General features: G+C 27.5%; 2 protein-coding genes across 3 annotated transcripts in view; one reads left to right on the plus strand and one right to left on the minus strand.

Moving 5' to 3' along the window:
* The window catches only part of LOC107438837 (uncharacterized), a 32,829-nt gene extending 21,165 nt beyond the window's left edge, over positions 1–11,664 (plus strand). The window contains exon 8 of the mRNA XM_043046475.2: positions 1–11,664. The gene's annotated coding sequence lies outside the window, so the exon portion shown is untranslated.
* The window catches only part of LOC107438836 (SPARC), a 26,100-nt gene continuing 23,011 nt past the window's right edge, over positions 11,659–14,747 (minus strand). For both annotated transcript variants that reach the window (XM_016051221.3, XM_071180281.1), the window contains exons 5-8: positions 14,417–14,555; positions 13,121–13,331; positions 12,892–13,040; positions 11,659–11,941 (exon numbers count right to left, since the gene is read on the minus strand). In XM_016051221.3, the coding sequence (XP_015906707.1) occupies positions 11,901–11,941; positions 12,892–13,040; positions 13,121–13,331; positions 14,417–14,555 (540 nt within the window). In that variant the 3' untranslated portion in view covers positions 11,659–11,900. The remainder of the gene's footprint in view (positions 11,942–12,891; positions 13,041–13,120; positions 13,332–14,416; positions 14,556–14,747) is intronic.

Below are 14,747 nucleotides of genomic sequence, written 5' to 3' on the forward strand. Positions count from 1 at the left end.
ACATTAGGTCTCCTAGAGCTTATTGTCTGTACATGATATGCCAAGTGTTTATTGTACATAAATCTCTCAAGATTGCACTTGTGTCATTGATCAATATGGAGGACCCAAACACTGAAATTCTTGACAAGAAATGGAGGATCTGAAGAGGAAACTATAGGCTGAAATATGTATGTGTTAACATTTGGAAAAGATTGCAAAATATATTTTCGTACAGTTGTTGGAGATTGCATTCTCAAAATTACATATTTAATAATGTGTTGCTTATTTTTAAGCTGTTTTAATATGCTGATCTATAAAGATTGTATTTTGTGTAGAATGTTATTTTACAGGTATATTTTTATTTCTAAAAAAAAATATTGAATTGTCACATTTTAAACTTAATTTTAAGGAAACATCTACATTAAAAAAGTAACAGAACTCACTATTCTTTTGTTTAAAATATATATATTTATAATAATTGAATTTTGCTTAGAAATATTTCAAAAACGTCAAGTTAGAAAGAAAAAAAAAGTATTGACAACTGAAAAAAATTTCTTTCTTACCTAAGCAATGTCCTCATTCAGCAGACAATCGACTGCACTTTCAATTTTGATATATTGTATGCTAAAATGTCAAGTACATGTAAGATTTTAAAAATATAAATTTTTTTTAAAGATATAGTTTTTCTTCTGCACCATTAAATGTAATAAATAATTGCTGTTGGTTCTAAAAGAACAATAACAAATAAGTTTAAACTTATTTCTAATCCTTGCAATAAAATATTGCTCTAAATTAATACTTACATTTTCTTTTTAAAAGTTAAAAAAAATTTGCCAAATAAATTGGGATAAATGTTGTATATTTGTCTGAAAAATAAATGGCCAATCGTAAATTTCTCAAATTTTTGTGAAAATTTATAGTTTTAGTAACTAGATTTCGTCTAGTAGGTATTAAATTTGTTTCCATGAAATTGGATGAAATTATTACATATAGCATGGAGTGTGTTTTATGTTATTTTTTCTCTATATATTTTGTTTTTGTATTTATTTCTTCAAATAAAAATTAAAACAAAGTGAAAATTTAACCCACTCCTATAATTTGGCATAGGTAAAAAGCCTTTAAACATGGTTATTGCTTGATTAAAAAATAATTCAAGTTTGTTACATATTTTGTGGCAACAAAATTCAAAAAATTGTGATTATTTTGTTATAAAGTATTGAGTTGAAGATAAAGTAAGTGTATCACTTAAATTATTACTAAAAAAATATGATTCTGCTTTTGTTTTAATTACATAAAATAGTATACTTAATATTAAATGCATTGATATAGAAAATGTTATAAATAGGAACTAGAGTTTGTTTTAGAATAGTTACAAATTAAAATTGTCAAAAGTAGTTGTGCCTAAAACATGTTTGAAATAATGTTTTTATTTAAAATTTTCATTAATGAAGTATTTATTGTTAGTGATAATAATTATATTACGATGTTAAATATTGTTTTCATTGGAATTAACACAAAATATCCTGATATTTTTCTTTGCATCATGTAATTTACAAAACTTCAGCAGTAATTTTTAAAACATGCATGCATATGTAAAATTTAATATTGCTTTAATTCATTAAAGGTTTAAACTTTAGGTAAAAAATGTTGTCTGTTCATTAGAGTACAAAAACTATTAACTTCATAATGTTTTTAAAATATAGGAGTCTATGTTAGTGATTTAAATGTATTTAATTATGCATACTATTTTCTGTAGACAATATATTGTATAAGCAAACACATTATTTCTTTTCCAATTATAAGAATTTGGTGTATAAGTTGGCACATACTTGTTATAATTGATACTTCTTATAATCGGATATTTTCCTTAAGAGCAAAAGAAGAACAATTTAAGTGTTTGTTTCTTGTGGTGAGTGATTTACTATGTGTTTGTTTTTGTTTGAGGGTGGAGTGAAAATAGTGAGATGTACTTACTAAATGAATAAAGGAAGGGTGGTAGCCTTATTCATGATTGGGAATGTGTTGCTACTAGGGTTTGCACCAGCAATGAAAATTTAGTGTTTCAATTGGACCGCCTATTTGGTTCTAAGAAATTCATAGGGTAGACAAACTCGAGAAAAATCGAACTTTACAATTACATAATTCATGTTATGGTACACATCAAAAATTATTTATTGCCACTAATTAGATCCTATAACTAATGCCATACACTCTAAAACTAAGTTCATTAGCCCATAATGGTCAAAGATTGGTAGTTATTAAAATCAAAGTTAAAATATTATTAGTAAATAAATTCAACATAAAGATTGAAGCTGAGACCAAATAAATAAATAAATGAAGAAAGGAGAGAAAGTATATGAACATTCAAAATATTATCCTAAAAATGAATGATCAAAAATTTTAGATAAAAGTTAATTCTAAAAGAGGGAAAATTTTTTATTTTATGGATGAACAATTTCACTACATGAATGCACAGCTTGTAAATTTGAAATTTATAATTTTTTTCAACAGACATTTCTATTAATTTGAATAGCATGGGTTTGAATTCCATTCCACAACACTTAGAGCAATAATAATAGTTTGACAAATATTTTTTAAATGCATGGAACTTGATGCCTATTTTTTGTTACTATTTTGTAAAAAGCAAAATTTCAAGACTACATATTTGACATATGATTTTAGCAGAATTTGTAGAACATTTGGTGGTAATTGTCGCCATGTCGCTCTACTGGCGTGAACCCTAGTTAATAGTATGATTATGAGATTATCTCAAAACAGTAGTAATTGTGTGAAAGAATTTAAAATGAAAATAGATGAAGGAAATAGATTTGTTGTTGATAGGGTACTAACGAAATATTTTTAATGCTTTAAGAAAAGTATGTTTCTCTTGATATATTATTTTAATGCAGGAATGGAGGAACAGTACTCAAATTTAATACTTAGAGTATTCATAAATACTAAGATATTGAGGGAAATTTGTATAAATTAATACATTATTCTGAAAAATTGATATTATATAAAACTTTTATTTCAAAAGATTTTGCGCACTCTCTTAATAAAATCTGAGATCACTATTGAGACTTATTCAAATAAACATATCTCTGCCTCTCAATTCTATTGAGTATAAAGCATATCTCTTTTAACCCTCTAAGCATAACAACTCTGAGCAAAATTTTAAAAAAAATTTCTAAGATCTACTTCCTCATTAAATAACATTGGTAGAAACCAGTTTATTGTCACTTTAAGGCAAACAGCTTGAAGTTCATAACATACTCAAAATAGCTCTCTGTCGGTTAATTTTATCATTTTAAAAATTTCAAATTATTAAAATTCAATCTTTCAGTGTAGGATTGAAAATCAGAACTATATAAAAGTTGTAAGTTTTACATTTTTGGATTATATATCATTTCTATTTATTTTAATCTGTAATAGAAATATCGATTATTTTTGTATGGAATATGTTTTTTCATATTCTAAAAACCTCTTCTTTTTTTTTTAAAATCCCATCTTCAAAAAAATTGAAAGATAGGTTTTAATCTTTCAATACTGTTAGTGTCAGATTGTTATTAATATGATAATGAATCATATTAATTATCTTTATTTGGTGAGGTGTTGATATATATATATATACCCCTCTTTTCAGAGGGAATCTATGTATATTCCGAATGCGTTGACATTGCATTCTGTGTATTCTTCACATCATAAGTAAAGTATATGTTTAGGATTGAGATTATTAATTTGTAAAAATGTCATTAACATCAAGTCATTAGAATTTTTTTTTAATTGTATTTTTCAATTATTTCTTCAAATTTTTTTTAATAATTCTATAAAGTATGATGAATAGATTCTATTTTTTAGATATCAATGGTTTGTACTTGAATCACTTAAAAAATGTTTAAAGAGCTGGAGCATTTTGGGCAAAAAAAATCTGCTGATTAATTTATTTTTATTACGTTTGTGTGCGAAATCAATGAAAATGGAATGGTTTATCTAAGATAAATATTAAAACTAATTTTTTTAGAAAATTTACGAATTTTCAACTACCCAGTAGTTGACGTTTATAATTTTTAAATTCTTTATTAAATTTTTTTTTATTATATTACTTTTTTTACAGTACTGAATTTCACATAACCCTTAAATTTAATGACATGACCTCATTTGGGGTTTAGAAAGCACTGGAATAAGCTCTGAAATGGTAATAGAATAATAATGTTTGTCTCAATAAAGTACAAAATGGATCAAAAATTATTAAATTATTTTTATACTCCACTTTAATAACTTTCTTTGTAGGAAGGAATATTTCTTTGGTCCAAAAGAAAATTAAATAATTTTTATAAATATTTGTAGGCATTATTCACCATTTATTACAAAAATTTTATATTTAAAATTTATGTATGTAATATGGCAGATAGCGATTCTGCATATTAATGATGTCAATTCCATTATTGTTCTTTTAGTAGAATTATTAAATTCAATATTTTTTCTATCAACTGTATTTTCTATGATAAATAAAATGCATTATTTACCCCCAGATTTTTCAATTTTTTTTTAAATGTTTAGGTGGATGTACTTTTAAATATTTTTATTTTCACCACTTTTTTTGTTTATCTTGAAATCTCATGTCATGAATTTTATTATTTAATTTTATGTATCATGAATCATCTTTTAAAGTGAGTTACACTTTTAATTTTATTTTATACAAAAATATTTGAGTACAAATTTAAATTTGCTTAAGTAATATGCACTTTGAAAAAACGCACACCAAACATAGAAAAATTATTTGAAATTTCTTTTTTTTTAGCTCTCTTTTTATATATATCTATATAAAATGTTACATTCCTAATTTTCAAACAATTTGTATTTAACTAATAACAAGCTTTGGAAACTCACTTATAAGGAATTATTCAAGAACAAGCGTTCAAAAATATTATAAATATTACAATTTTCTTAATAAAAGTACTTATACAATAGAGGGTTGACTGTATAAATCTAAGCACATAGGGCGCTAGGGGTTAAAATGCCTCGTAAAACTTTCGTGTCACTACTCCTGATAGATTTTTATGCCTGAACTCGAGAAAGCTTTTCGTGTGCATTCTTTCAATTTAAATTTCAATAAAACAAATGAATTTAGAAGACTTCACAAGCATGCTATGATGCAACCCATGAAATATCAAACGGTGATATTTAACATAAATAAAGCCAAATAAGGAATAACACTCGGCAAGCCTTTCACTTTATTTATGTTTTAATATTCATTTTCTTAAATTTGTTTTTGACTCACAACCAGTTAGGATTTGCTGAAAACTCTTATGAATGATGCGTAAATTTAATCACACATTAAATTAACAAAACTTCCTGGAATATTAAGCTCGTTCGCACATCGCCTCGTAAGCATGACACGAGAGAAGGAATATACCAGAAGTTTTCTAAATTTCTCGGGTTTTAGGAAGCTTGTTTACATTCTGTCAAACATCTGTACCTAATTAGAATAACAGGGTGCGTAGCATTTTAAAAAAGTGCTTATATTCAATTTTCGTTTTTTTAAAGCCCTTAAAGGTGCTTTTTTCCTTGGGTGTTTTTAAAAAGTGCTTCATTTTCCATTTTCCGAAATGTGATATTTTTCTTCACCATGTTGATTTTCACCTCAAATTATGCAAATGACATTGTCCTACTCAACGTTTTCACTATTAATTCAACCCCAATCTATTTCGGCGTACCGCCGGTCTGTAGTGTATGGAAACACCATTTGTTTTGTATGTCTGATGAAATAATTGCGGGTCCGCACTTGCGTAAACTGAGCTGGATTCAGTGGTAAAAATTTTTTACTCTCATGTGCAACCCTGCATTTTGCAAGAGATTCTCAATTTCAGACTTCATTTTCCGCCCTCTGTATTAGAATCGAAAAATCTCTCGAATTTTTGCTGATTGCGGGGACCAATTAAACATTGTAAATTTTTTTTCTCTATTAGTGATAGAAAATTTCCTTTCTTTTGTTAATTTCATCGTTTGTGACGGTACATCGTCTTCGTCACTGTAAATAAAACTGGATAAAAACCATCAATTGTCAAAAACTTGCCAAACCTGTTTAGTTATAATATTTTTCAAAGTGCTTAAAAATATTTTTTGAGTGCTTGAAAAGTGCTTATTTTTTGTTGAAAAATTTGGCTACGCACCCTGAATAAAGAACTATTTTTTTTCTATAAGTAAAAAAAAGGTAAGTTACAGGGATATGAAAAGTAAGAAATGTAAAAAGAAATGGATTGGGAGATGAAACTATTGATATTTGTGTGTTATTTTTATTGAGGGGAGAAACTTTCCTATTTTGGCAAAAAATGCTTTTGAAAATTAAAAATAATAATTCAGAGTCATTCAAAATAAAAGTTTAACGAACTTTATAAGTTACATTTGTTTCCGTTTTGAAATTTATACTGTACGTACAGTAAAATAAAGTTTTGATTTGAGGTTTAAAAATAGTCTTAATCTTATGATTTCAGTTGATAGTGATAATTGCAATTAATATTATTGGTATTTTTGTTGGACGTAGGTTTACATGCAGTAGTTTTATAATTCAATGTTTTTATAAACTTCTTGCCAATTTTTATGTAATATTAATTCATAATTTTTCCCAAAAAATTGAATTCAACTAAATTGATTTCAAATTTTTCAACTATTAAACTCGATCAACTATTGATCATTATTGTTATTAGGGTATATTTGGTTTATTATGGAGTGTATATTTGGTTTGATTTTGTTATCGTTAATAAATGTTTCAGGAAAAAAATCAGAACCTTGGTAAAATATGCCATTTATGAATTTTTATTCTTAACCCTACTTTATTACATATTTGGGGTTTGGAATAAAAATGTGTGGCTCAATTCAAAACAAACGATTTCAAAATAAGCGCGTCAAAGATTTATAAATTCTAGTTAACAAAAAAAGCTATGTTAGTTTAGTTAAATTGAGTTTTTTTAAAAGAAGGTAACTAGGTTTAATTGAACTGGTACTATATTTTTTGTTTATGATATAGCAAATGTTTAATGTAAGTATTTTGTTATTTGGTTTATAGTTTGACTTCCGTTTTGCTGATTTATGAAATATTGACCTACTTCTCTTGTTAAAAAACTAGAATAAATTTGGAACATACTATAACTTATCATACACTCTATCAGCTTCTATTCTTAGCCTTGCTTTGTATATTTATTGTTATTTCCAAAAGTTCATTGTTCATTATTGATATTCATTATGAACATCTTTGCTTACTTGGGGGCTCTGCATGTGAAGCGAGATTTTTTAAGTTACTGAATGAAATTTCAGATTTACTGATTACAATATTTTTTTTTTTTTGTATGCATTGCATTTCGTGGTTTTTTCATACATCTTGGTGACTTAGTACAGTCTTGTATCTTCATAATTGAATCGTTTTTTTACAATTTTAATTAAAAAATACTTGCCTTTGACAACAGTAACAATTTTTGTTAAATATCAGTTTAATTGCTAAAAATGAATTTTTGCATATTATTGCGACTTTGCAATGTATCTGTCAAATTAAAAAATCTCCTAAAGAAATTGTCAGAATGTTAATCAAAATTTCTTAAATTTCCCAACAGTAAAAATTTTGTGAAGCACACTTGGTATTTATAGAGATACTTCTGATACTATAAATTGTATTGTAAAATGTTAAGCTCTTAATAAAATGTAACGGTTTTTTTCTTGCACTTATATATTTTTTATGAGAAGTATCCTGTTTTTGTAATATTTGGGTTATTAAATATATCAATGTGTATATTTTGTTTTTATTAAATGTGAAAGAAAATCTTTAGAAATACTTTTATTTGCATTCTTCACAACTGTTTGTGTAGTAAGAACAAATTTTATGTGTCAAATAGTTCTGCTCATAATGATCAACCTGAATTTTGTAAAAACAAAATATTTTCATGCAGACCTTTCTAAGCTACATTTTCATAACATTTATCCAGCATAGCAAGATATTTTAATGTATGTATGAAAGTGAAAACCTTTTCTCAATTTAAAGCGCTGAAAGTAATCTTTTAAATATGCCTAGAGAAATAGTTCCATTCATATGATGAAACAAAAATTGTAACATCACATGTTTTGCAATGTTTATAAAATCCTTTCTTTGAGTTTGGAAAAATCTTGTTTTTTTTCCAAGCTCATAAAAATCTTGTTTTTTTTCTTCTTTTGTTTAGGGGAAAAACAAGATTTGCTGAACTTGATTATTCTATCTCCTAAGAATATAATAACTGAAAGGATATTTTCAATTGACTTTAGGAAATTTTATAATCTTATGTTTTTTATTAGATTGTAAACATACAGCAAAAATCGTTTTTGTTATTCATTGCTTTGGGTAATTTTCTTTTAACCTTTTTTCAATAGTTTTGTGTAATTTCTGTTAAGGTTATTTTTTAACGCTTGTATAAGGAATGAACTTGGTACAGTGGCAATGAGCAGCCATTTTGAAGGACTGAAGTCTGCCCAGCTGGTTTGTGAGGCAGCTGATGCGCAGTGCAGTTGATTCTGAAATTGTGGAGCTATTAACATTCTCGATTCCCTTTGACCGACGACTGCGGGATTTCTTTAGGAATGAAATTAAAAATATTTCAATTAATATCAATGTTTGTTTAGTTATACAAAATTGTAAATTTTTTCACTTTTGATATAAAGATCAAGATTCTTATTTTTTTGTTGAACAAAATTCAGGTCCTTTTGTCAAAATGGACCTTTTTTTATCGGTTAATTATTTCATTTTAGTTTATTTAAATAATTATTTCATTTTAGTTTATTTAAATAATTATTTCATTTCAGTTTATTTAAATAAATAAAAATTGATGCCATAGAATCTTGTTTGATTCATATGATTTCCTTGTTCCTCACCACCATAGAGTGTGGAAATGCATTTTACCCTGACTTTCCACTCTTTTATATTTTACCTTTTATTTTTTCTCATTCACATCTGTCAAGTCTTGAAAATGGGCTCTTGAAACATGTCGGCTGACATTAACTTTTTATGTATTAATAAAGCAAATGAATCAAGTAATATTGAAGCATTTACTTTTTGTTTTATGCAGTTTTTTTTTTTACTAATCCTACTCGGAGATAGCTTTAATTTATTTGGATACTTTTATTTAAAGATGTCCAACAGATATGACCAGTTTTTAAAACAATTTATAGGTAAGCTTTTGAGACTTCGTTTGTCTAAATTTTATCTCGAGCATTATTGGTTTAAATTTTTCTTTTCTTTTCTCGACAACGTTTTCTTTTCTATGAGAAGTAATTGTTTTGTTTATTCATGAAACAAAATGGATTGAAGTTTGTGGTCACAAAAATTTATTAATTTTAAATTTGGTTTTTCTAAATTTAAAATAATAAAATGTATATTCTTAATTTATTGTGGTTGTGTTATGGGAAATACTATACCAGCAAGGCTTTTTTTTTTTGGGGGGGGGAGGAATTTCATCAAGTGTTATTTGTGTGATTTATTGTTTTGTAAATTTTATTTAAAGTTATTTTCCACACCACTCTATTTAAATGATTTATATTTCTTCCTGCTCTCTAAGAGTGAGGTTTTTAAAATGTTGGCAAAAATACCAGAAATTCTGCTACTCTATAAAGCGTAGCGGTTGGCAACCCTGTACTATTATAATTTTATTTCGTTATTGGCTGTAAAAAACTTTTTGTGACAACATATAAATTACTCTTAATTTCTGAAACAACCATATCCATCTAATCATAAACCATCTCTCTTCCTAACATCAGTCTTATGAACAAAACAATTATACATAAGAAACGATATTTTTTAGAATTATTACTGCTTCCTAAATATTATTGTAAAATTAAGCAATGAAAATTCCGGAAAAAATTTAATTTATGTTTACATTATCTTGCATATGGATATGATGTCGTAATATTTTACTCAATAGTGGGAAACATATCTATCGCTACATAATGTTGCTTCATATGCACAAATCTGTAAATGAATAAGCTTACCACGCCTTTTCAACTGCAGCTGCAACAAAAATTTTACACTTATAATATTCTATGCCACACAAATTATTGTTGTGAAAAATCATGCGGTCAAGTTACGTGGATGAAACTCCTGATTATAGAGTGGTCGTTTAATTGGGTGAGTTCTGAAACATGGATTCCTCTAAGGGTTACTTTCAAGATATATCTTTGATAGTTAGACTAGTTTATGCATTTTACGCGTATCATAACTTTTTATTTTAGAAAAAAGTTTTCTTGAAAATTTAAAATAATTATGTAAAAAAATACTATAAAATTACGTATTAAAAATCTCACAAGTAATTGTGTTCAATTTACAAAAATTCAATCCATTCCAATGCACTATTTATCTAGCACCCATCAGATTTTGAATGTATATTTATTTCTTAAAGTTTCGCTTTAATGAAAAATTTACAGTAAACAATTACAATTGGTATGTAATAATTTTTATTACAAAAGAATCGTTTATAAAAAGAGTAAAGGTTTTTGCAGCATTTAAAATCTCAAGTTGTAAGGGTATTCTTCTTTGCATTTGGTGTATCTAAATTTCCTTCATCAGATCTTGAATTTTCCGATGCCTATTCCTTCATTTTATTTTAATGCAAAATTTACAGTAAAAATACAATCGGTGCAGTGGTGTGTGTCATATTTTTAGTTGGCAATAAAAAGGGTAAAGGGGGGGGCGAATATCCTCACTGTTTGGCATTTAAATAAATGAATTCAACAGTTAAGGCGCCTACACACCGAACGCAACAACGATGCGAAACACGATTTTTCTCCTCTGTTGCAGTGAATCTGTTGCACCTGATTTCAAGTACCTTCACACCGCAAGATACAACAAACCCGTTTCCATGTTCGCGCATGCGCAAAAACAGACATTTAACAGCGAGCGCTCTTTTTTTTTTCTTCTTCTTCTTCAGAATCTTGTTTTCCTGTTTTTTCTCGTGTATTTTCCAAGTTTTGATGCTTCGAACGATCTCTTCTAATCTGCCAAAATTAACATTGTTTTTCATTTTAATTTCTAAATTTCATTTAAAGATTCATTTTAATTTTACGTACTTATTAATTGTTATTTTTATTTTATATTAGTGTATTTTAAAATGGATAAGAAAAAAATGAAAAAATTACTATTGCGTCGTAGAATTCAGTTGCTACAATTATTGAAAACAAATCAGCGCTCATGGGTGAAAGAGTTAAATCTTAAAAGAAAAGAGCAGGGACATTTTAATAATTTAATCCAAGAAATGCGATTAAATGACCTGGACAAAACTATCGAAAACTACCAAAAGTGTAAACAATCCGATCAAGATGGATTCAAGATTTTCGCTTCACAGGGGAATTGTGGGTAGCGAGTTAAAACAAATCTGATTGGCTCCCGAGAAAGGGAGAAGTGCGCATGCGTCAAACCTCGGCAACATGCGATTTGTTGTTGTTGCAGTCGGTATGAAGAAACCTTAAGGCTCTATGTCACAGAACTTGCCCATTCATTCCTCTCATTTTTGTATAGAATTTGTATGAGTGAGTCATTTCATTTGAATAAAATAAACATTTTTAAAGCTATGGGGTGATTTGTATTGAGTGCTGATGAAATATTATTGTTGTACTTCCCAAAAAACTGTTTTGTTACCTATTGAGATGATCTAAATAAATGAAACAAACTGAAAAGAGTTGTTTATTTTTAAACAATAAAAAGAAAAATACATACACAAACAGTCATTCGTAATGTGGCAGTGATTGCATGCAATAATATAAAGGTATCACAAACAAGTGTTAAATTTCTATCAATACACAAAGCATTGTATTTTTACACGTTAATAAAATGTAATCACTTAAGTTTTGAATTTGATACGAAAAGATTAAGCTCAAAATCTTGGCGGTTTTGATTGTTTTTTTCACTTCATTTATTCTTGGTGGATTATAGAACATTTGTCTATGATTTCATCTGAAAAAGAATCGAGTTCCAGTAAAAATATGAAAAACATTAAATTCAAACTTTACATGAAATTGGTAAAACGCTCTGCCATGCCAGTATAAAAAGTGAAGTAAATTGGCAGGACAGGAAGCCAACTAAAAATAATAAGTTCTTCAAATTTTACAGTTTTACCACATATAATAAACGTTCATTTATAGAAAAATTATTCTTACTTTAAAATTTATCACAGATTTAGAATATCTAATTTTCCATTCTTATTTCTTTATTACAAAAATAATCATAATAAATTTTTTATTACATGAATAAAAAATACATTTTTGGCTATCTTTTAAGGCAGTGTTTCCCAAACTTATGACTTAAGTGCACCCTTTCTAAATTTTTCGCAAAGCTGTGAACCACAAATAAAGAATGAATGTATTTTTTACTATAAAAAAAATTGCTCGAAAGTTAAAAATCACAACTGGCTGTTGACACCACTCAATATTAACTCTGCAAAAAATAGCCAACAGAAAAAGACGTAAATTTTCATGTCTTGCTTTGTTTTTAAATAAAATATTTTGTAACTTTCGTTTGTTGCAAGATATTTCGCATAAGAACGATTTATTTTGAGATTTTCTAGAACTAGATGTTTTTTTTTTTTTTTTCATTTTAAGATTGTTTTGGTAATAAGCCATTTTTTTTCTTAGATTAAATTTTTCCAATATATTTGCTTGTTTCATTATAACTCTTAACTGATCTTAACTCTCTAACTGATGTTAAAATACCACCTTAAATAATTCCTTCATTAAATAAAAGTTTCTCTTGGACTTAGAAAAAGAATTGATTGTTGAAATCTAATAAATTCGTTAAAATTGAACACTATCACTCGAATGTTTTTAAATTAAAACTATAAGAAGTATGGATTTTTTTCTATATTTTCGTTTGTTCAAAGAAACTTAGTATATTCTAAAAATACTTACTTTCTTTAAGACCAAGACAATTTCCCCATTCAAATAAAGAGATTTTGTGGTCATCATTTACATCGCAACTGTCCAAGAATGGAGCGACACAGTGTTCCATGGCCATGAGGGGTGCTCGGATTGGAAAAAGCTCATGTCTTGAAACATGCCTGTGAGTGAAATTCGCCATGTTTATGCTATGTTTCTACAACTTCATTTAAATGCTTTTTTTTTGTTTAGACCTTCTTACCTGTCATGAGGATGTACGTCTAGATCACAGAACTTCCAGATAACAGCATTGACCCACTTCCTGTCGTGTGATTTTTCAGCCTCTTGTTCGAGTTTTAATGTTGTGCCATGCAATTCTTCTCTGCGAGCCAGTTCTTGCATGACGTTAAAAAGCCAATCTCGCATGCGTCTTGGAAAGTCTTCTAATTCATCAGCAGTACATTTACCAATATCTACAAAAAAGAAATTGAAGCAAGATTTTTAAAAAACATATTTCTGTATTAATTTAGGTCATAATAAGTGAATATTATTATATTTAACATTTTAGCTCTTTATGGTTATGAAATACATCAGAAAACACCGGTGTCTTTTAAGGTAAAATCTTCCCCCAAACACCTCTCACTTTCGAACAATAATTTTTCAAATTTACAGCTAGTTAATTATCGTTGAAATTTGTTTAATTTACGAAATCAACTACTGATAAGTTTTTGAATATGAATGAAAAAATAGAATTTCAAACTACTTTATATTTTAGTACAAATATAATTCCACCAATCAGACATATTTTTTTTTATAAAAGAAAAAAAAAAATTTAAATATTTTTGATTGTTATTAGAACGTCAGTAAAAAATATGAAAAGGTGTCTCATCTGTGTCAAAGGGTTTAATTGAAATTATGATGTCTTAAACAAATTTTGAAACTTCCCTCACAGCATAAATATGAAAATTATTTTTACTGTTAGTTACAGAGTTATATCTCTTTTGCTAACATTCATCTTTGCATGAATGAGTGAAGTATTGAACCACTTTGTAGTTAGATAGAAAACACTTGGTTCCACACAATCGATGACTTCGTACAACAGCCAGTTGTTTACCAAGGGGAATCATGTAGTTTAAGGTCTCTACAATTTTGAGACTAATAGAACGGCAGTGAGATCAACAATGTGTAGCTTTTAATTACCACTGAAGATAGAACCCTTGTACAAGGGATCTCACCTCCTATGCTTGTACAAGATATGTATACCTTCTGTACTACAACCAGTACATGCTTAAAAAGTAAATACATAGAAATGCATGCATAGACTTTTTGTTAATCTGGCCAAAATCTTAAATAACATTAACAAATCTATGTCCTTCAGTTTCTTAAATATGACCTGCAATAAGCTTTAAAATATCTATTGAAAAAAATAGAGATTTATTTGAATGCAAATTAAGATCTGTTTCTGCTGTTATATTTCCACATTGAAAACACTCCATATTCTTAATTAAAAGTTGCTAAAAAGTTGTTTTATTAGAAAAGGAAAAACCTTGTTTAGTACCTTTGCAAGGACCATAATAATCGACATGAACATGTTTGTATTTGTTGAACTTGCAGCCATCCATTCCCTCTGTACAGAAACACCTCATCTGATATAATTCACAATCACTATCCCATGTTTCATTGTGATTGCTGCACACCTGGAATGAGATCAGTTTTTTATTAGTTTAAAAGCAAATGCTGCTTATAAAAAATTTTAGTTTCAACTTATGGGTTGGCTGTTCAAGTTTTTGGATGAAAGTGATTAAATCCCCAGATATAGTATTCTATTTTATTATTATTATTATTATTTTTTAATTCTCTCGACTGAGCCGTGATGGCTCAGGAGACAG

The sequence above is a fragment of the Parasteatoda tepidariorum genome, chromosome 4 (genome assembly GCF_043381705.1).
Source record: "Parasteatoda tepidariorum isolate YZ-2023 chromosome 4, CAS_Ptep_4.0, whole genome shotgun sequence".
Classification (NCBI taxonomy): Eukaryota; Metazoa; Arthropoda; class Arachnida; order Araneae; family Theridiidae; genus Parasteatoda; species Parasteatoda tepidariorum.